General features: G+C 40.1%; 1 protein-coding gene across 4 annotated transcripts in view; it reads left to right on the top strand.

Moving 5' to 3' along the window:
- Window positions 1-23,887, top strand: part of LOC125451304 (small conductance calcium-activated potassium channel protein 2-like) — a 215,588-nt gene that overhangs the window by 135,885 nt on the left and 55,816 nt on the right. For all 4 annotated transcript variants that reach the window (XM_059644687.1, XM_059644688.1, XM_048528288.2 and 1 more), the window contains one exon: window positions 14,571-14,712. In XM_059644687.1, coding sequence (XP_059500670.1) covers window positions 14,571-14,712 — 142 coding nt within the window. The remainder of the gene's footprint in view (window positions 1-14,570; window positions 14,713-23,887) is intronic.

Raw genomic sequence — 23,887 nt, 5'->3', positions numbered from 1 at the left:
GGTCCTAGGCTGGCATGTATTAGCACCAGTACTGGAATATGCTCTCCATTATAAGTTCCCTTCCTGTATCATGTAACTAGTTGCACCACTGTTCATTATTTCTAATTCAATTCACCGTGCCTCCTTCAATCATCATAGTGGATCAAAGACAAAGAGAGTGATGAAACTGTGAAATTATATATATAGTTCTGGGATAAATTGTTTGAATGGTACGTATTAAACTGAAAGTACAGTGCTTAGGCATGTATCAATGCATTCAGAGCGTTTCTGTCATTTCAGTTTCCACACTTTCAAGGAATTGTAAGTCCCATGAGAAGCGAAAGAGGAGGGCAAATAAAATAATATTCAATCCCAGGACTTCTAACTGGGGGAAGAAACAACTTTAGTATTTGCGGCTATTTTTCGAAGAACACCAAAAAGCTTTTGGTGGAATGTAACAAATTCAGGTTGGCTGTAAATATCTGTCAGTTTCAGTGGCATCGGCTGTACTCACCTGATATTTTCATCTGAACATTATATTAGAGAGTAGCTCCTACACGGAGGCAGCAAGCCTGTTCCCTGCTGGTCAGCTATTACTATCCCCAGTTATGTAAGACATGTTCAGAATGTAAGTGTGTGTTAAGTGTCGGTAAGTGCAGTGTAATATGTTTGGGTGATGTAGCTCTGATAGTTGAATAGTTGGCAGTGTACACAAGCTGCGAGATGCAGGTGCATAGTTTGGAACAATGCCATTTTGGTGAGGATCAGTGAAACTATGAACATTGGTATGAGCCATGATTCAAAGAGGCAGTTGACGGATGAGTGAAGGAAAATGATGAACCATGACCACTTACTTGAAAAAAATACATTTCTTGGATAACTGCATCCTGGTCTTGAGGCTACATTGCTGTCAATTACCTGGCCCATTGCCTTATCAGGATTTGTCTGGTTGGCCTCTTGTGGAAAGAAGTCATTTCTCCACTTCTCCAATTTTTGCATCAATGTCTATTATTAAGGGTTCTTCCTGCTCAGACTTCCTCCCATTTCTGTTTGAACACCTGTTCCAGCCTCCATGCACTTCCGCTTGAAGATGTTCAAGCAAAGCCTTAAGTTGTGCTAGCATCATGATTACTTGAGCTTCTGTTGAGGCATCAATCACTCAACATTTACCGTTTCTTTGAAAGAAATTAGCATTGATAAATTGTGTATTGCAACTTCTGCATCTACTTTGGGATTTTGAATTTTATCCCATCTTTTTCAGATCAGGCCAAGCAACTCACTGAAGAGGGGAGATATAACATGTTCTTTGATTGTCTTGTAAGTTCTTTTAAGTGAACAAGTAAGTCCAATTACGATGGCCATTCTGTACATTTCACTTACTGTGAAACAAAACATAGAACATAGAACAATACAGTGCAGAACAGGCCCTTCGGCCCTCGATGTTGTGCCGACCTGTGAACTAATTTAAGCCAATCCCCCTACACTATCCCACCATCATCCATATGCTTATCCAAGGACTGTTTAAAAACATGTTAGCAATCTATTCCAAACTTCAGCCTATCAGTGTTTGCTTGATTTATCTTCATGGAGTTCGAAGCACGTTATATGTTGAAAACAAATATTGGAGTGGTTTGACTGGGGCTGTGACCAGAGGGGTGAGATGAAGTTATTAATGATGATGATATCATCATACTTATATCTTCTCACATCTCATTCCCCACTCCCTCACCTCACAATCCATTCTGATGTGCAAACTGCGCTTGATGTAAGCATGTAGCACTTACTTTTCTTGTTTCAGATACCCAGAACCTGCTATCTTACTAGGATCCGGTAGAAGAACAAGAGCTGAAAAAGCAGAAAGATAGCAATGAAGAAGAAAAACCATCACTCTTTCTAACACTCATAACTGCTACCTCAGATATTGATGCTGTATAATTTAAAGAGCAGCTTATATGTGATGAGTCATTGCACACAAGTGGGCTGCATCCAGGACAGTGGGCAAGACAGCCAGCTTGATAGAGGGTGAGATAACAAGGTGGAGAGCTGGATGAACATAGCAGGACAAACAGCATCAGAGGAGCAGGAAGGCTGACATTTTGGGTCTGAACCCTTCTTCTGAAAAGACCTGAAGAAAGGTCCAGACCCAAAAAGCCAGCCTTCCTGCTCCTCTGATGCTGCCTGGCCTGCTGTGTTCATCCAGTTACACACCTTGTTATCTCAGATTCTCCAGCATCAGCCGTTCCTACTATATCTCTTGATAGAGGGTGAGCTCATATTACAGGCACTCATGAGTTTGTTGGGCACCCTACCGAAGAATCCTGATGGTACTGCACAATGAAGCATTAGCAAGCCTGTTGGAAATCTTGTGCATGATGTCAAAGAGCATGGAGGAGTTTGGCATTAACTTTGCAGATTGGAACCCATTCTTTTCATGAGGTGACAAACTTCATGTGAATCTTTGTGCGCCAAACCAAGATACAGTATCTGCTGGTTATTACCTAGCTTCCCTTGCAGTACCAGCAGAGACCACCCAACATGTAGTGCTGCAGCAGAATCTCAGACTGAAGTTATGTGCTCTTGGCTGATTGGCATTTCCTGTTCAATCTACTGTGATAGTAGCTCAGCTTGCTGTCATGTGTACTGCGAAGGGTTGCTGATGCAAACTGTATCATCCCAGGAAGTGGTACAATGTCAAATGACATGATACTGAACTTGCCTAGCAGTAAGTCAAAGTGCCAGTTAAATGTTATTTCTAAATAGAGGTTAATTTTTCTCAGCTCAGTAGATGCTATGGATTTTCTTTGGGTAGACAAGGAGGCCAAGAACTGTCTACAAATAGCAACGAATGCTAATATTGTAACTTGAAGGTTAAGCCTGTGACCATCATGACTGCAGATGCTAGTGTGTAAAGCGATTGGAGTGTCTCATAGCCATCCAACAATCCGACCGCAATACAATGCAGTGATTGCTAAGGTGCCTCACTGGGATAGTGGCATCATGGAACATGAATCTGTTATCCTCTCTCGGGACATCAGAATTCATTGTCCCAGAAGTACAACCTGGACAGTGCAGTTGTCATTTCCTGTCAGGCATGCAAAGGCGATGCAGTCTAAAGCCAAATCTTCTAAGGCCCAGAATTCTCAAGGCCATCCTGATGTCTCATCTGTTTAACACACCACCTCTCACCACCCCCCAAAAAAAACCAATAAGCAGCCATCCAGCAGCCATGCAGCAGCTACTAGGCTAACACCAGGACACGCATAGGTACTCAGAGGAATGGGATTAAGGAATAGCATAAAATACACAAGGCTGATTAGATTACTTTTTACGGAAAACTGATCTTGTTCAGAATTTCACTTAGAGTGCTTATTTTGGTTTTTATTCATTTACATTTTATCTAAGTGTGCCATAATGGCCAGAAACAGTCAGAGAGTAAATTGTGAGACTTCCAATAAATGAGGAATTGGGATTGTCATCACTGGTGTTACAGTCAGATGAGTTGATCAAATATGGCTCAATCAGAAATGTAACACTTCTTTTCCTTTTCTTTCTTTGCTATTCACTATATACCGCTCACTATATATGTGGTTGCAAAAGATATGTCCTCATGAAGGCAAATCAATCACATTCTATGTGGTAGTATGGCCCTTGTTATAAGCATGTTTATCCTGTGCGCAGTAGTGACTCACCGCCGTCAGGAATCAGGTGGTAAACCGAAAGCAGTTGTTTTAAGTGTAGATGGCACAACAGACTGGCACAGAATGAAGACATGATGACTGCTGCCAGGCTAACAGGCATCGACCTACAAGATAGCTGCTCACAGCTCATCATTGAAGAAATGGGACTCTGTTGAGTGTGGTATTCCACAGAATTGCTGGCTCGTTGTTGCAAAGATAAATGTGTACAGTCATTGCACAAAAGAGAAGCCTGTACTCTGGGTGAAGTGCATGCTCATTCTGCCTCCTCCTCCACAAGTAAAACATATTCATCTGTCTTTGCATACAGAGATCCTGTGATCTTCCTCATTCAGTGTATTGTAACTCATATAAATTAGCCTTCTGCAGTCTCAAAAGAACATGACATATAAAAAAGAATGGTCATGGTTTCCTTCACTGCTCCTGGCAGTGCCATTCTTTCATTGTTCTGAAGCTGCAATTCTGGCTGCAACAAGCAGCAGCTTACACTAATATCCATTTTGTGAAGGGGTTTCCTCTAATGCATTGTTTCTGACTGATGGTGTGGTAGCTTGAAGATCCTGGGCAAATATATCAACAGGTGAGACACCTCCTCCTCCTCATTTTTCCTTTTTTGAACATCCAAAGGCAATTTCATCAGCCTTTTCATCTTGAAAAGTCTGTCATAAGGACAGATTAGTATTTCTAGGTTCATGGGCAAATGGCATTGAAAAGGTGCTCAATGTTACTCTGTGCACAAGGACAGGTACTCATCTCTTGGATTATACCAGGCTGCATCTCAGAGCTGCTTGCTTTCTCTCTTGATGCTTGTTCACTTAATGCCTACCAGCACATGCACAGCATCCATGCCATACCATGCCTGATAGTGAGTTGAAGACGCAGCCACAGCCAAAGGCTATCAGTGCTGCTGTACTGATGGGCTGTTTCACATAGAGACATAAGTTGCTAGTCAGTAGGTGTCTGGTTTGGGAAGGATCTACATCTAGATGTACGGCACACTGAGATATCACAACTGAACTTTTATTCAAACAAATGACTATGCGGGTACAGGCTGGTTCTCAGTCAGGTCATGGTGTCAGTGAGGGGAACTGCCAGTCGGGGGCCCTGGTACCATCAGTTATGGCCACACTCTGCATAGAATCAGTGGGGGGGGGGTGCTTGGTCACAGTCAGTTGACAGCTTGGGACATTCCCCATGAGGAGATATGTCAGCCTTTAATCTGGGGATTAGGCAATGGTCCACGCTGTAGAGACAGCAGCAACAGCCAGGAGAATCGTGTGTCATTAGTTGGGAAGCTGCAAAAGCAGTGGTCAGTGATCTGGTCAGTCATGTCTAAGGACTGATCATCACAGTCAGTCTCATGTCTAAGGTGAATACAGTCTTTGGGGCAGACTGTTGATCATTAAGGAAAATGCAAAAAAGGCTTGTAGAGGCAGTGGGTCATCACCGACAAAAGGGTTGGGGGAGTTAAGACTGTTGGGAAAGCAAAGGCATTTGAGAAGCTGGGAGCAAGGATGGTAATGGGAGGAAGCTGAGCGTGTGTGGGGGTATGTGGAACAACACCCCAGTGTGAGATGGTGGTGTTATAGTCAGTGACAACCACTATAGCCCCCTCAGAAGGACTGTAGAAGACCAGGGTGGGTGTCATTAAAGGTGTAATGTCAGGGAGCAGGGAAGACAGGGAGGGTAAGATGATGGGTCTCCACATGGGGGTTGCTAGGCGTTAATGGGCTTTGGGAGTAGTACAAGATAAAAGGCAACAAGTAGAGTATGGGGGTATCTGGCAACCATGCAGAGCCCATATTCATGGTGTCCGTGTTTCCTGGTGGCACTTGCCATTTGCTAGATATGAAATGGAAAATGGCTGAGACAATGCTGAGCAAAGTAAAAATATCGTTTTGTTGGGTGAAATCAGGGGATCCATGTCTGTTGGACATTTGATCATTGAAGGAGTAAATACATGGGCCGTGATTTGCAAACTTAAGCTACATTTCATTTCCAATCATTGCTTTGCACATATGCAATACATATTGAATGTGAACATGTTTGTGTGTCAAATGTTGGTCTAAGGGGACTTCACTGTGCCTTTGGTGCTAAACTAACATTGCCATCTCAGTGATGCAGAAGTTAGTGGCAATAACATAAAGGAAGAGTCCCATCATTTGTGAGACAAATCCCTGTCACAAGAGTGGGATGACGGGAACATTGCTGCATCATGAGTCTTATAAGGAAACCTTATTGAATCCACTCGAAAGTGGAATTGTTCAGTTGGTCTCGGCATGAGAAGGACATTGAAGTGTAGGAGATACTACTTTTGATGTATTATGTTGGTTACTCAGCCAGCACAGCACCTTCAACAATCTGGTCCTCATGTTGCGAGTGGGCCATATTGGAGCATATGATAGGGCTTGTGATGGTGCAGTTCTGCAGCTTAGAGCGGTCTAGCTCTCTGATATAGTCTGGACAGTGTGCCACATCGTCCTGGCATATTGTGTTCTTCACAATTGGTATTGGAGCAGACAACCAGGTTATATAATAGAGGCTGAGGAACTGAAAGAATGGGAGCTGTCATCTGAAGAGCAGAATGAGGACATTGGGCTGGAGGAGGCTCTCCCTTACACATGACAGAGCTCAGCCACGTCTGGTGATACAGGGCAAACACAACCTGATTGACACCCAGTCCCAATCACTGCGAGCTGGGTATGGAAGACCATCGTGGACTGTCACAAACATGATGCTGGCATTGATTCTGTTGCAGAGGTAACTGCTGCCTTGATTTGTTTTATTTTTGTGTTCCCTTTTGGTGGCTGTCAATAAAAGCTTATGTTCAGACCCGACTGGACAATGACAAGACATGGGTAGCCAGTGAGCAATGGGAAAAGAATAGTGATGTTTCAAAGAGGCTCTTCAAACAGGATGGGTAAAGTTTATGGCCTTTGTGATTAGGCAGCAAGAGAATGGGGTTGCATATTTGTTGGAGTGTTGACTATGCTGTGTTGTGGGTGGCATAGCTTTGTGGTTCCTGTAGCATTACATTGCTGGTGTGGGGAGCAACCTCAGATTGCCAACACTTGTCTGGATACTCAGCAGCCCCTGTGCAAAGGATACTGATCTTTTACCAATTATTGAGTGAGTGGTGAATTGTTCTAGGGGTGGCACACGGTAAGATCGGGCTAGGGTTAGAGTTAAGAGATACTATAGAAGCAGCGTAGGAATGTGGTGCATTTTGTAAGATATAGTGAAAAATCTTGGTCAACCTCCATAAAAACTGATACATTTCACAATAGTAGTAAAAGTGTTTAATTGTTCCTGAAGTGCAAGATAGTCTTATTTTCTGAATTTATTTCTAATTATTTGGTTTACTCATTTTGAACAGCTAATTTCACTAATATGAATTGATCATACTTTTCAGATTTCCCAAGAAAAGTAATCTAGCTTATGTTGGTAACTTATTTGAGTGAATATGAATGAATTATAACTTATAGAATACAAGACAGTATTGCAGCAAAATGAAATTACTTCCAATTTAATTCAACTTTAGCTTTAATCATAAATGGAAAATGTAATTTTGAAACAAAGCATTAGGCAATTCAAACAATTACTTGCATTATGATTTATAGAACTTTGCAAAATCCTTTGGATCATTACTTAAGACAGTACTTTATCAGTAATTTATAGGTATTGCTTCCGATTGTTAAACGTGTTCGGCAAATAAAGGGGGAATATAAATTTTATCCTTGGCAAAGAAATTAAACTATTCCTCCTGTATTTAATTCCTGTGATTTTAATGGGATCATATTATCCATGAAGCAAAGCTATCAAGTTTTTAAACGCTGAGCAGCGCTGCTGTGTAATGCAGTAATCAACATTGGTGAAATATTCAACGTGGCCACTCAAAATAAATCATTTTAGTTATTCACCAAAGCATTTAGTGATTTCTGAAATTTCTGAAACAAGAACAAAAACTGCTAGAGAAACTCAGCATGCCTAACAGCATATGTGGAGAGAAAACAGAGTCAATGTTTCAAACTTAGATTCCTTCTTCAGTTGGAGCTTGGAGTGAGTCTTTAATTGCTTGTGCCTTATGGAGTAGGAAACTTGACTCAGGTGTGATGTTTGCCATCGTTCTGCTTCAAGAGTACATACATTCCACTGATATTCATGATACAGTGAAGAGGCGTCACTCTTCCAGAGGCAATTAAGCATGAATTAAGCAAGTAAGTATGGGATGACTGACACTTTCACATCCATCTTTGTGAATGTCTATGTCAATGTGAAAGGTGCAGCAATGCCAGGACCTGCTCAGCAAGGCAGAAGTTATTGAGTAAAGAGAAACCTGGGCAGTTGGCACTTCAAGGAATGGGAAGCCTAAATGACAGTGTGATAGGTGATTACCAACTCTCTGCGATTTGTTGATTTACCTTTCATCATTTCTCCCTACTGTACACGTACACGTTGAAGTGATAGTTAAAGATTTTGGAAACATCTACAATTGTAAAAATATAACACAATATCAACATGTCCCTTTCTGAATAAAGAAAACTAAATACGCTGTATAGAGTCATAAAGTAATACAGCATGGAAACAGGCCCTTCAGCCCAAACTGGTCCATGCTTTATTGAATGTAATATTTCTATACTTTTATTCCATCCTGGTGATGTAATTTTGCCTCCAGCAGAGGAGTTTTACCTGATGTGGCAAAGCACATGTTATCTCCAATAGCGGAGCATGAACATTGAGGTATTGAAGAATTCAACAGATGTTTATACAGCTAAGAATTATGTAGGAGCACTATGTTCGCAGGCCCTCATAATCTGAGCTAATATTAAGACTTTAGATTAATATAGAGGAGTATGCTTTTGGTAGCATGTCTTACTTCAAGTGATACAGAGTATGATGCAGCATGAAATCTTTATATCTTCAGGTGACATGTTATGACGTAGTGATGATGTTGTGAGCTTGTCAAACTGATGTGAAACATGAGCCGACATCTCCATTTTCCTACAGATAAAAACTTATCTCTATACATGGTTAAACACAGGCATGTATTGTCATTTCAATAACTATGCAGCAAGGTTAAATGGTGTTTTCAAGACTAACATCTCAATCTTATGTGTAATGTTGTGGTGGTTAAACAACTCATCCCAATGTTGTGACTGTATACCTGTTTGGAGATGTTTGCATTTTTATCTGCTGCACTTGTTTGACAACTTGGTTGTTACTGTCACTCAACATCACCACACAAATTTCATCATTGCCGTCTTCTTTGTGCAAGATTATTGTACCTGGTTTGAGCTAAGGTCAATTCCTTCACAGTGTAGTTCTGTGATCAGCAATGACTTATGATCTGGGCCAGTTGTCATATTCTAGAAGCCTTTTCTAATATCCAAGTTATGTTTCTGACTCACATTTCCTGCCCATTATGCAGTTTTAGTAATATTTTACCTGCTTGCTTATTGTATATCTCTTTCCTTCTCCTCTGTCTCCTAATGTCTTGTGTGTCAGAATGTTGAGACAATTAGTTGCTCGATGAAGTTAATTTCACTTGCCTTCCAAGCACCAGTTATGCTGGGTATGGTAATCCCTTCTTCATTTATACTGCACAAAAATGTGATGATGCTTTGCAAAAGGTTTGCTTTGTTGGTTGACACCTAATGCTGTGGATTTACTTACATGTATCATATGTTCTGCAGGACTGTTTAGTGCACTGATAATGAGTGACAACATGATAGGAATCACTCTCCATTTAGAATGGTTTGCTAGTGAACTGTGGTCCAGAATCAGACACTAAATTCTCTGGAATACTGGATTAGCCATTAATTGTTCTCACTGTGTCAATGTTTGCACTCTTTGGGTTGCAGTTTGTTTCACCAAAGATCCTTAGACAGCACCCCCCAAACCCATGACTACTTCCAACTAGAAAGACGAGGGCAGCAGATCGATGGGAGCACCACCACTGACAAATTCTCCTCCAAGCCACTCACCATCCTAACCTGGAAATATATTACCATTCCTTCGCTGTTGCTGGGTTAAAATCCTGGAATTCATTTCATAATGGCATTGTGAGTCTACCTATGACTGCAGCAGAAGGTAGCTCACCGCCAACTTCTCAAGGGCAACTGGGGACAGGAAATAAAATACTGGCCAGTCAGCGATATCCATGTCCCATGAGTGATTACAAAAAAAAACAAACCAGTTGTTAACTAATGGGAAATTTAGAGAAGTAATCCATCTCAAAGATGTGATCTTCCCAATGCACTGCAATTAGATCTGTTCTTAGTCTTGTTCAGAAAGTGGATAGAACATGACATGGTTGTGTAGGCTCCTTCTGCAGCTGGGGTTGATACTTTTAGCATATCTCACATGGGTTCATGGGTCGTTTCATCTCTGGCCACATGCTTCTGGAATTGGGACTTTGTTGCCCTTCAAATGACTGGCGTGGCACACCAAGTTGGTTTCTGCGTGTTCAAAATAATTGAACTTTCTAAAATGATAATTTAATGGTATCAGGCCATCCCTAGATAATAGTCATTTGCAACTCTTGTTGTTGCTTCTTTTCAGCAGTTGCGGATTACCCAGTGCCAGAGTGAACAGTTGCAAAGTATAACATATCAATCTTGAGAGAACCTTCCACTTCATAGTTTAGACCATCGTCATAAAGATCAGGAGAAATCTCTCGACCTTTGTGTGGCTTGAGTAATCAGCTCAAATCTGTCAGATGGAATTATCTTGGTACCTCATTTATATCTCATTTCGCAGTTGTATCTTTACATTTTGTCAGGTAGGTGTGAGAAACATATTTATTATGCTTATTGCATAAGTGCTCATTAGCAATCTGCTGCAAATCATTTTGACTGGATTATGTTCTGTTTCAAAGGAGAATTTTTACCCAAACAGGAATGCTGGAAACTATAAGATGCCAAATACCCAAAGTAATGTCTGTCACACTATATATTGGAATTGTTGGCTTGAGCAGATTACATGATGCATGAATGAAAAGCAATAGGTTCTTTTGGTCTTCCACTTCATGGATCATGTCTTTCTTGGGGTCATGGTATTGTAGTAAGCAAGAACCTTCTTTACAGAATTTAAAATCTATTGGTGTTATTTTTGCGACAACTAAGGGACATCCTTATTGAACACATCTCTTAGCGGAGAAACAGTACATTGTTTGCAAAGTTGGGAATATATAGTGAAAGTTAAAAATCCAAGGCAACATGGCAGATCCTCTTCATCCTTTGGAATTAGCACTTGTTTAGCATCCTTGATCAGGACTGATTGCATAGGTGGGGGAAATGGACTTATAGATATTTGTTTGGCTCATGTTGACTTGGCACTTTATGTGATTAAATATCAGTCCTGTCATCACAATGCAGTTATCAGTAAATGAAAGTTGTGTGAAAGTCATGTGTAAAACCAAGGCTAAGCATGACCATAATATCATTAGCAATGCAGATACAGCCAGATATGTGGTGAATTAAATCATTTTTTCTGTGTGCTGCTGGAATGTGTCTTGGCTAAATGAGAACCCACATGGTATCAGTCAGAACCAGCACAGCCCCGAATATTGTAAATTCTTGGGATTCTTCTGCTAAATAGACATGCAGTATTTTGTTTTGCAACATCTTGAAAAAGAATCTCGCTCCATAAAATTTGGGAGTTAATTTTTCCAACGGCGATATTTTGCGTGGATTTCTTTTAACTGAAAGGTTGACAAGCCTTAGAGTTAGATGTACTCTTATGGTGCCATCATTCTTCAACATGTATAATGGAGGTACATTGGTCCTGTGGTCGTCAACTTTCTGAATTATTCTATTTTGCTTCATCTTGTTCAACTCCACTGTATGCTTCTCCTGAATCTTTCCACTGCACTTTCTTGGACGATCAATAAGTCGTGTTTGATTTTCCTTAAGATGTGATACTGCATCACTCTTAAAAGTGCCAATTGCAATAAATTAATCTGGGTTTGAGATTGCTGACTGATTCAATTGCATTTATTTGCGCTGTCTGCCACAGTGGGTGAAGGCCTTGTGACTACATCAAGACGTATTTATACTGATTGTCCTGCCACAGCTAGACCATTAGTATCTATCAGGTTGAAGGTTTTGGGAAGCCAAGATGAGCTTGTGTATCAGCACTGGAGCGTCATTGTGTCAATGTACAGGCTTGGCGTTTCGTTGCATATCATGAGACTGTTGAAGGTGTAACATTGGAATGCTGCTGGCTGAGGTTCACATCTTTCAGGATGCATTGTGGTAATAATTTGCTCCCATATTGATTTTAGCTTTTAGTATGTGTTGCCCTTCCTTTCCAGTACATGTAATATTAAAGGCTATAAAAACTTTAGATCACATTAAACCATCAACATGGTGTATGAAGTTAACAGTATGGAAAGTTTGGCTGTCCTCTAAAATTTGCTGTTCACTTCAAAACCCGCAGATGTGATTGTGTTTGTGCACCTTCTTAACATCTACCTTGGAGTCAGTATTATGATTTGCACAGAATTGTTGGCCACTTGTAGTGTGTTCTGGGGTCTGGAGTTTGGAACTTGAGGTTGATTATGAGCTTTTTTGCTATCCATAATCCTGATTTATAGAACTTATGTCAGTGTAAGTTAACAAAAAAATGTCACGACTTTGTGTCAGTAAAATTAAGAGTGTTCCTTCCTTAAAAACCAAACTCTGGAACTGTTGTGAGAGAATGTTAATTCTGGTATCAACTTTCAGGAACATCACGTCCTAGCTCTTCAGATTCTGTATTGCACAGCACTGGTGTTCTGTTGCAGCACAAAAGTGAACTGAAACCTTGGTATTTTTAGTTGAGGCATTCTTCAAAATCTACTTTAGCTTAAAAGAACTTACGCATTAACCAAACATAAATTTGTACTGTCTTCTTGTTGACCAATTCCCCATCAACAACTATATATGCTGTCTGTAATCACCGAAACTGATTGTGCTTAGGAATTCTCTGTTGTCTAAAGCTGTCATCTAGTTGGTCTTCAATTAGTTTTCCAAATTACTCCTACCCATGTGCTGAATTCTTTCACAGGCAGCCATAGCTCTAACACGGTATGATTTTACATCCAACAAGGTGCTTTGACCTGATGCAGCAAAATTTCTTATTTCCCACAACATGTTTTTAAGAATCCAGCATATGTTCATTAAAACTAACTGTATTGTGCCGAAATATTATATTCACTGGGTATAATATCTGGGTTAACACTAAACTGTAAGATTACCTCAGAGTGTCATGCTTCACGTGTTCCAAGGTAAGATGAAACATGAGATCTTCATGCAGTCAAATCACATACAATGATGACGTCTTGAGCAAGCCTGTTACATACTGACCAGGAGACATGACACAAAACCTGGCATCATAATTATAGGCTCCATACAGGGTGAATCTATTATACTTTTGATTGATAGGATCATAAAGATTTTTTAAAAAGCTGACCTGAGAGCTGCAAGTTAAATGTTAAGAGAATGAACTATTAAAATCTGAAAAATAAAAGGTGAACATAGAAGACTACAGATTTAAGATAATCATTTTCCTACCATACAGGATTAATCTATTGCAATACTAAGAACTGTAAGCCTCACAGAATATGGCAGACCTTGTTTACTAAGACTTAGTGAACCAAGAAATCCATTTTCCAAATCTTTGGAGTCGGTGAAGAAAATGTTTTTGTCATGATAAGAAATATGAAATAAACTAATTCTCATTCGTCATGTTAAAATATCCAAATACCCTGTTATTATGTGCTAACTGTGTTATGTTTGTGGCTTTCTCCGGGTAATTCAGGTGCATAAATGTTTACAGAGTCATTCTAATGTCTTGCTAAATTGCTTATTTAATTACAGATTTAAAATTTACTTGCAATAATCCATAAGTAACTGGAAATGAAAACTTATGATTCTATAAAACTTTCCTATGAAAGCCTCTAGATTAATAACAATGTATTATGTTGTTACTGTTGCCTATATTTTCAATCTCTGAGCTAGTTTGTATTTGGATTTGGCACCTGTTATACCCACTGGTCATAAATCCAAGTTTTGTTTTGTGTACGTTCACCTTATCATCAGTCAGAGAACAAGACCAGGGTTTAATGAGTCTGCAGGGTGTCAGCAGGGAGGTGGGGTGGCATAAAAGCAAGTGAGATAAGGCAGGGATGACATGCCAGTTATTTTTGTGCCACTGTTGGCATTTTACTCGCAGCAGAAAAGGTAATGGATAACTACCTCTCCTTAGGTCAATTGATCACTTAATGCTGTGGCTGGTATTTTGAAAATAGTAGGTGAACACATCGTCACATGTGCTGTCTGCTAGGTATACCCTGGTGTCCTTCTTGTGGACTCGTGAGAGGGTACTTCTGATTAGACATGTTGTAGAACACAGATGGCCTCCTCATTAGGGTCTCCCTGACAAGTTAGGGTTTGTCAAGCCGCACAAAAATCCCTTTGATTCTAGGACCTTCTCCATGATCTCAGCCTGCTGCAGCCTTAGCAGGTGCATTGCCTTTAACGGTACTGCTGGGACTGATGGTGGCTGTCAGCCCTACGATCAAACAGAAGCTCATGATGATTGGACGTCATCCCCCTGAAAAGGGTCAGAACCCTGACAAAGCAATTAATTGACCTAGGGCTGTAAGATCCCAAAAGATAAAGCAGGGTTGTCCCTCACTTACCAATCAGCAGAAAGGACCCTCACTGCCCTAGTGACAAATGGGTAGCATAACCGAGTACCGTAACAATCACTGATGTTCAAATAATATTTTGATAAATATGTGGAGAAAGGAATTCTGAACTTTATAAACAACGATTAAGATTCAGGTATTAGTAATTTTTGTAACAACTGAAATATGCCATGCCCTGCAATGATATTCTAATTGATTTACAGATATCATGATAATCAAGATGTCACAAGCAATTTTCTTGGAGCAATGTGGCTTATTTCTATCACCTTTCTATCTATTGGCTATGGTGACATGGTACCGAATACATATTGTGGGAAAGGAGTTTGTCTACTCACAGGGATTATGGTAAGTCATGTGTTTCAGTAGTTAGCAGCAAAGTATGACACGTGCATTTATATAATGCCTTTCATAATCACTAGATAGTTCAAAGCATCTTCAAGCCAATAAAATCGTTTGAAGTGTAATTTTGGTTGCAATGCAAAAAAAATTGAAAAATCTGCATACAGCAAGCTTCCACAAACAGCAATATGAGAAATAATAATGTTATTTTCTGTAATGTTGCATATAGGATAAGTATTGGCCAATTCATCTTTTACATTTGAGATAATAAGGTGTACAGCTGGATGAACAGAGAAGGCCAAGCAGCATCATAGGAGCAGGAAGGCTGACATTTCGGGCCTAGACCCTTCAGTGCTACTTGGCCTACTGTGTTCATCCAGCTCTACACCTTGTCATCTCGGATTCTCCAGCATCTGCAGTTCCTATTATCTCATCTTTTACATTCACCAGGCCTTCAAATTAACATTCCATCCAAAAGGCAGCGTCTTCTCAGTATTGCACTGTTAGGCTAGATGTTTATACTTAAACTCAGGAACAGGATTTGAACTGATAATCATCTGACTCAGAGGGAGTAGTACTATCAACTGATCTGCAATAGATTCTGAATAACTGTTATCTAATATAGCAGTGTGTTCAACAAATTTTGTGTTAAGAACAGTTATGATCAAGAAAGGTATCCAGAGAGCCATTAAGCTTCAGATGAACCCCATTTATAATGTGCAATTCAGGATCCTGTGTTGTACATAGGAAGATAGGAAAATGAGTAGACTATTCAGGCTGATGATCCTTTTCCGTTTTTCACAGAAACATAGAACCATTACAGCACAGATCATAAGAACAAGGAGCAGAAGTAGGCAATCAAGCCTGCTTAGCTATTTGATGTGATCATGGCTGACCACTCTCCATAACCCTTCAACCCATCACTAATGAAAAATCCTATCTCCTCCTTAAACTTACTCAGTGTTCCAGGATCCATTGAATTCTAGGATAGTGAATTCCACAGATTTATTTGAGAGAAATAATTTTTCTTCATTTCTGTTTCAAATCTGCTACCCTAAAACTATGACCTCTCGTGATAGATTGGCCCGCAGGAGAAAACATTCTTTCAACAGCTACTTTGTCAAGCCTCTTTAATGTCTAATGTATCTCAATGAGGTTTCCTATCATTCTTCTAAACTCCAAAGAGTTAGGCATAAACTTTGCAATCGCTTTTCATTAGATAAACCCCTCATTTCTGAAAATGTGAACCTCCTCAGAATTGCATCCACTTCAATTACATCCCTTCTAAAGTAAGGGAAGCAAAATTCTAAGCAATACTCCAGGTGTGATCTCAATGCTTTGTACATTTGCAGCAACATTTCCCTACCTTTGTACTCTATTCCTTTAGCAATAAATGTCAAAATTCCATTTGCCTTTCCTATTACCTGCAGACTAGCTTTCTGAAATCTGTATATAAGGACACCCAGATCCTTCTGCACTGAAGTACTCTTAAGTTTCTTCCCATTTAGAAAAGTTACCTGCCTATTCTTCTAGTCAAAATGGATAATCTCACACTTATCCATGTTAAATTTCACCTGCCAAAGTTTGGCCCAATCACCTAAACGATCCATATCCATTTGCTAATTGGGCGAGTCAACACAATATGTCTGCATCAGCTGTACAAATGGGCTTTTTGACCTAGTGGCATTCCCATGTTTTCTTAAATAACCTTACACAATCTCTTTTTGAATAATTATCCATTATATATGGCAATGGTTCTGAACGTGTTGATGTTGGAGACTGCATTAAACTTTACTAAACCTGATTGTTGTGTGGTATTGGTTTGGGATAAAGCACAACAGCTTAGGACCTATTTCCGTTGGTCTTCCATAGTCTTAGTAACAAGAGGGTTCACCTGAAGATTATCGACTCTCTGGATATCTTTCTTGACTAATGTAACATCATAGAATCCCTACAGTGTGGAAACAGGGCATTCGGCCCAACAAGTCCACACTGCCCATCCAAAGTGCATCCCACCTAGATCCATTTCCCATATTTTATCCACCTAACCTAAACATCCCTGGACACTATGGGCTATTTAGCATGGCAAATTCACCTAGCCTGCACATCTTTGGACAGTAGGAGGATACTGGAGCATCCGGAGGAAACTCAGGCAGACATGGGGAGAATGTGCAAACTCCACACAGACAGTCTGTGTCTTGTTTAATAAACCAGTGTCTTCTTGTTAAGAATCACTTGATGACTGCCAACCACCATAATCACAATCTGGTCATGGTTGCCAACCCACACATGGTGATGATTCCTGTGGGTTGGAATTTGATTCACCTGTACCATACAACAAGGGAATAATGGTGAGAATTCCGAGGATCAAAATCCGAGAATTCCATTGAATCCAAGAGCAGTACTAGATGTTTACAGCTTTAAAAACCTCACTGCCTTCAGAGCTATTCATAGGAAGTGAGGAAGCCAAGAGTCTTTAGAGCTCCATAAGTAAAGGCAAAGGTCCGTGTTGGATAAGAGGAAATCTTCAAATTAACAATTCAGAACAGGCTGAGAAGTTTACAAGTTAAAAAGGAACACATAAAACTCACAACAAGTATTCTCACAGTAATAAGCAAACAGCATGAGGTATAGCTACAGTTAAGATATTGAAATCCATATAAGTCATTTAAACTGTGGTTGTAACATTGTCAATGTTACAAAATATAAATGCCTAAACAAGCAATGTCTAGCAGGAAAAAATGGTAAAAAGTCTATTGAAGCTGTGGTAACAGTGGGATATCCATAATTTAGAGGATGATTTAGGCGGCAGAAATTATTAAGAATGAAGGCTCTAAGCTTGCTTTGAGAAAGTTGTGGGAAAGGATGGGGACTGTTTTGTCAGCCTTGAGAGGCCATAACACCATCCACTTTTCTATGATAAGGTGGAAAATGACCATTTTGTTGACAGAGATAGGAACCGTCAATTTGGACCATAAAATAAGCAGCACTGAAACACCATATTGCTATATTACAAAATGTAGAGTTTTAAAAGAACGACCAGCAAAGAGATAATGTAATATGGATAGACTGTACTATTGAACTCCTTCAAAAAGAATAAAGTAACCTGAATAAGTAATTACATTAGGAAAGAATGGCAGGAAAAATAATGCTAAAATTTTTTGAGATGAACCAAATAGAACATAGTTGCATATCTTGGAGAAAACAATTCCGAAAGTACAGAGTTGCTTCCAAGCTACACACTATATCACAACTTAACAAGGTAATATACTATGATATTCAACAGAACCTACAGCTTATAGTTCATCAAATATAAAAGAAGGTACAGGTAATGTTGAAGTTCTGAAAGCTTTGGCCAATTTAATCTGAGAACAATTCAAATCCTTGAAAGAGACGAGATTTAACAGAAGAGTTCAGCAACCATGTATAATTCTAATGATCTCAACAGATTAGTGAAAACTGTGGCAATGGAATTTTGAAATCTAAATTCATTTGAGACAGTTTTTGTTGGATTTATTACAGTCCAAGAATAACTCAGAGAAAGTTATTCCCTTTTGGTTCCTGGGCAGCCCTATTCCTACTTATTACCCCTTTACTACTTACATATCTATATCAGATTTTGGAATTCCCTTTTATGTTAGCTACGAGTCCCTTTTCATGCCCCTTCTTTACTTCTCTTATTTGTTTCCTCAAGGCATCCCAAAAACAATCTATTTGCCACCTGGTTCTCAAAGGTATTTTTTGTTGACACCTGTCATAAACACACATTTCCTTTCCTATCGTAACCTTTACCTGTTTTGTTATCCAGGGAGCTAAGCATTTGTGTGCCCTACTTTTCTGTTTTGATGGGATATATGTTGACTGTGCCCAAAATAACTTGTCTTCAAATGTAACCCATTGTTTCACTACTGCAAACGTTTAGTAGATTGCAGGAAAAGCAAGAGTCTCAAACAAATGTCTGGGGAATTCTAATACAAACCTTTCTCCAGCTTTAAAAATATTCATTGACCATAACTCTGTTTCTTATCGCTCAGCCAATTTTGTGTTCATGTTGCTACTGACTCTTGTACTCCATGACCTGTAACATTTTTCACAAGTGTTGGGTGACACTGACTCAAATGCTTTCTGGAAGTTCATGTACACCACATCAACATTGTCATCCTCATTGAGCCTTTCTATTACCTCCTCAAAAAATTCCAACAAATTTGTCAAGCATGATTTCCTTTTCATAAATCAGTGCTAATTCTTCTGAATCAACCCCTTTTTTTCATGTGACTCTCACTCAATTTTGAATAATTGTTTCTAGAAGCTTCTCCAGAACTAGGTTAAACAGACTGCTTTGTAATTGCTGGGCTTATCCTTACAACCTTTCTTAAACAAGGCTGTAATGTTTGCAATTCTCCAGTCTCTTGGTATTTTCTCTGAGTCTGGAGAAAACTGAAAGTTAATAGCTAGTAGTGCCTCTGCAGTTTTCACTCTCACTTCCTTCAATATCTTCAGTTGCATCTCATCTGGTCCTCGTGCTTTGTTAACTTTAAGTTCAAACTGCCTATCCAACACTTCTTCCTTAGCTATTTTGAACGCTTCTGGTGACAGTTTCTCTGTTACTCTGTCAAGCTCTTAACCTATTAAAATTGATATTCCCACAATTAATTAATTTTCCTCTTGATTAGTCATTCTCCTTTTCTACAGTAATCTGCAATGATCACTGTCGCTTGATCTACTTTGTCCACCCCATTTCCAAGAACATAGTCCAGCAATACTTTCTTTCTCCTTTTACTGGAAACATACTGCTTTAGAAAGCTCTCCTGAACACATTGTAGAAACTCTTGTCTCTCTCTGCCCTTTGAACTACTACCAAAGTAGATATAGAACAATAAATAAAGAGGGGAAAAAATTTAGACACAGAGTGAAAGGCAAAGTGGAAAAATATCATTTAATTTTGCTATTTTCAAATCTCCAAAATAATTAAGACTTGCCAAATGAGACTTCATACTTATAAGAGTTAATTTTCCATGCTAGAGAGGTTAATTTTCAGTACTGAACACTTATCAGATCATGAAAATAATACTTCAACTGAAATGAACAAGACTTACACTTTTGTGGCAAGTTTAGCTTGTACTCGTCTCCCAAATCTAACAGCTGCAGGTCAGTCAGTCTGTGTATTTCTAAAATGAACCAGACAGGATGATACTGTTAATGTAAAGCTGACAGCAAAGCTGCTCATCTTGCACAGAAACTTTTATTTTAGTTGTGCATCGACCTTTGTCAGAAGTTTGTTTCACCTGAAAATAAATGAAGTAAATGATGGTAAGTGCCATTCACCTCACTGCTGTTTTGCCTGCAGCTTATAAAACACTAGAAAGTACTTCTTTTTGTCCAACATAAATGCAACAAATAGGTTGTTATTCAATTTTTCACATGTTGATCTCCTGCTAGATTTCAAATCAACAATTGTTTGAGACTTTAGCAATAGACAACTCTCCTTCCCCACTCATGCTGGTCTTTAAACATAATGCATTTGATGACTTTTCTACGGTAATAACTACTTTTACGCGCTTTGAGTCATTCTGCATTGATGCACAGCAAAGAGCATCAAGACTGTATGAGTGCTTCTGGGCTGCAGGCAAGCAATGTGAGAGCACTTTATTTTTACCGACAACATGAAGAGCCCCAGGTGTCTTTCTTATAATCATTTATTCTTTAATAAAAATGTGTTGTTCTTGAATTATTTTACAATATTTTTTTCAATTAGTCCTACATCTGGATATTACAGATAAGAGAGAACTCTGCTGTAGTCAGTCCTTCCACCAGTGCTGACAGAAGTACAGAGTTGGAGTTTTGTCTTTACCTTTTGGATGGTAGATACCACATTGGTCAAGTGCAAAGTCTAAAATCAGGTGGACTCCACTGTGAATGTGCAGTCCCTCAATTTGCGACTGCTGAGAAATGCTGAATGACCAGAAGGTCTCTTTGAAACTTCACATCCATTTAGACTCAGTCTAACAAATTTGCCTTGCTAGACTTGGTGAGAACAAATGTTTCAAAACTTTTTCATCTTCTTCTGATCTGGAGCTGCCTTTCCTTTGTACTGTCTCCAGGCGACTAATGGCCAGGGGTTGAGATGAATTTGTATTTGTCGGTTCATTTCATGTATAAATATGTACACATTCTATCAAAATATATTTTGATAGACCCTTTTTGTAATTATCAAGGGGAAAGCTATGGAAAGTAAAATATTTTCGATATCTTGTAACAAGCACTCTAAAGTCAGGTATATTGTGGTCTAACTGTTCTCAGTGCTCAGACTCATCAATCACCACTTTAGGAATTTTTTCCAATTTCCTGCATTCATGTCTACTTGATTTACTTGGATGAGCTGAATAAAATTGTTATTGTTATGTCAATCACACTGAATTGTGGGTGGTTTTGTTTTGTGAGTTCAGAAGGTGGAATTTAATGCTGTTCCTCCATGGCAAGTTTGATGACTGGGTGCATTTAATCAGGCAGGTGGGTGGCAGTCAGCACCTTCCTACTTCCACCCTGAATGGGCACATGGGTTGACCTTTTCACTCTACAGGCTACTGAGGCTCTCAACTGGGCCCGAGGCCTCAGCCTACCACTGTTTACATTAACCCAGAGGCAGGCAGGGAAGCTTACTGAAGTAACTCCACAGATGCCGGTATCCTGTCACCAAGTCACATGGAAAATACCTAACACTGATCCAGCATCCTCAGAGCTAGCCCTCAGAGTGAGCAGAACCTCTGACACTCCTGTTCTTATTTGTCGGCCAGAGCTGCTGATTTGACAATATTGACAGCCCCAGTCAGAGATCACGTATTCCAAGGGGTTCACCTGGCTGACCTTGTTACAATTGCTACATCCCTCCCCCTCTAAGTCTGAGGATATGCTCCTCCTGGGGCATTTTGGCACCAGGTCAAGTGCCTCTCGCTCTACCTGTGGTATGGGCAGTGAGTAACGTGCCTCTTACTTTCAGAACAAATCTTGGAAGAAATTCATTCTCTGCTTCAGGTGACAAAGACGTTGAGGCTGTGTCCATATTAGATTTCGAGGAATCTTCAACACTCGATGGAGAGGGAGAACCCATGGTTTCTGGGAACAGCCAGAAAGGCAGTCGAGGAGCGGTGCATGTATTGTTCCCGCACAGTTTGTGTGTTTGCAGCTTTCGTATGGTCCTCATGTTTGTTCACAATTGTTACACCAAACTTTATACAACACACAACCTGACACTGCATTGACATGCCTGTTACCTATGCAGGGCCATTCCTAAGGTACCTACATCTAACTTCACCCCCAGAACTAAACTGAGGAAGGGTCATTTGACCCGAAACATTAGCTCGGATTTCTCTCCACAGATGCTGCTTTTCCAGCAATTTCCATTTTTGCCTTGAACTATTTAACCAGACATTTTATTTGATTGGTTCTGATTTGGATGTTTTTGGATGATTTGGAGAAGTATAACTGTTTCAAAGCGCATGTGGGTGGATTTTCTGGGGTGTGCACTTTTCTGGATACCAGCCTATGAGTTCTCTTACTCCATTAGGTCTAGTGGGACTCTTTTGCTATCTTGAGTTCACTAACCAATAGTGACTAAAATTGGTTGTCGGCCTGGGTCTTGAAAAAAGTTTTAACCATTTGGCTAGGGCTAGGCTTTGTTTTAAGATTTTGCTGTGGGCTGATCTAAAATCCTTCTGTTCAGGATATGTCCTGAGTAAAGCTATGCACTGGCCTGCCCTCAAGTGGTGTACCCCAAGCTCAGTTGGACTGGCGAGGGTATCCACTTCCTACAGAATATCCTCGAAGTCATCTGCTCTGCTTGCTGCATTTTCCAATGATAAAGCCAGTTGTAGTGCCTGTTTGAAGTCCAGCTGGGCCTCAGCCAGCAGGAGCTTTTGCATGGTTACATCATTAATCCCATATACCAAATGATCTCTCAGCATTACATTACGGGTTAAACCAAAGTCACATGCATTTACCAGTCATCTTAACCCCAACAAAATTCCTGGTGCAGATTCCCCCGGTTCTTGAATTATACTGCAGAATCGATAATGTGTCAGAATTACACAAGGCTTGAAGTTGTAATATTCCTTAACTAAATCCATAAATTCTTGTAAGGCTTTAGTATTAATACCCCAGGGAATGTTAGGCTCCTAATAATCAAAAAAGCTGTAGTCCACAAGCTGTTAGGAGAATTGCTTGTTGCTTTTCATCTGTCGCAATGTAATTTTCCTAGAAAAGAAATGCATTCTTTGCACATACTGGGCCCAGTCTTCGATGGCAGGATTGAACAAGCCAAACTTGCCAAATAATTTCATGATGCCAGAAATGCTTACCCCGACTCAAAAATGACTGCTGCAAGCGAATTTCTTCAGGAGCGTGCTTTTCTCTTGTTGCCATTGAAATAACTCCACAGAGACTGGTATCCCGTCACCAAACCATCCTTCATTAACACGTGGACAGTCCTTGAGACGGGTTCAGCTTCATCAGAACCAGCTCTCAGAGTGTCAGAATGTCTGACACTCCTGTTCTTATCCGTCAGCCAGCGGTCCCTGATTGGACCAGTCTAACAGCCCTGATAAGGGAACTTATATCCAAGAGTTCCGCCTGGCTGATCTTGTTACAATCAGTACACTCACCAGGCTGCCAGCACGGCCAGCAAATCTGTGTAGGGTTTCTTGCCAGTACTTTGTCATTCAAAGACCCTTAGTGCCTGATTGAGGGTCCCAGCATTGAGAAGTGGAAACGTTAGCAAAGAGACAAGTCCTTCCTCTCACTACCAACCCTACCCATCTCCCTGTGATTTTGCAAACACTAATGCCATAATTTCCCGAAGGCCTGAGATCCAGCATCGGTACTAGGCTTGACTGAGTGTCGTGCCAATAGCAGGCTCCAAATACGCAATGACACTAATTGGTTTGGTTGACATTACCAGTGTAGCTGGAGGCCCAGAAGGAAATTCTATGTCTCCAAGCCTGAGATCTCTTCAGGTTGGAATTGCCAAGTGGTAGGTAAGGGGCCAATGTCTTTTTACTTTGGATGAGGCAGAGGGTAGATGCAAGGAGGACGAACTGAGTTGGTGGGTGGGGTGAGGAATAGCAGGAAGGACACACCCCATTTCACTGATCTGCAACTTCCAGGGTTACAGCTACCGGGCTACATG

This window comes from Stegostoma tigrinum, chromosome 3 (assembly GCF_030684315.1).
Source record: "Stegostoma tigrinum isolate sSteTig4 chromosome 3, sSteTig4.hap1, whole genome shotgun sequence".
In the NCBI taxonomy this organism is placed as follows: domain Eukaryota; kingdom Metazoa; phylum Chordata; class Chondrichthyes; order Orectolobiformes; family Stegostomatidae; genus Stegostoma; species Stegostoma tigrinum.
This window is presented reverse-complemented; position numbering and strand designations above follow the sequence as displayed.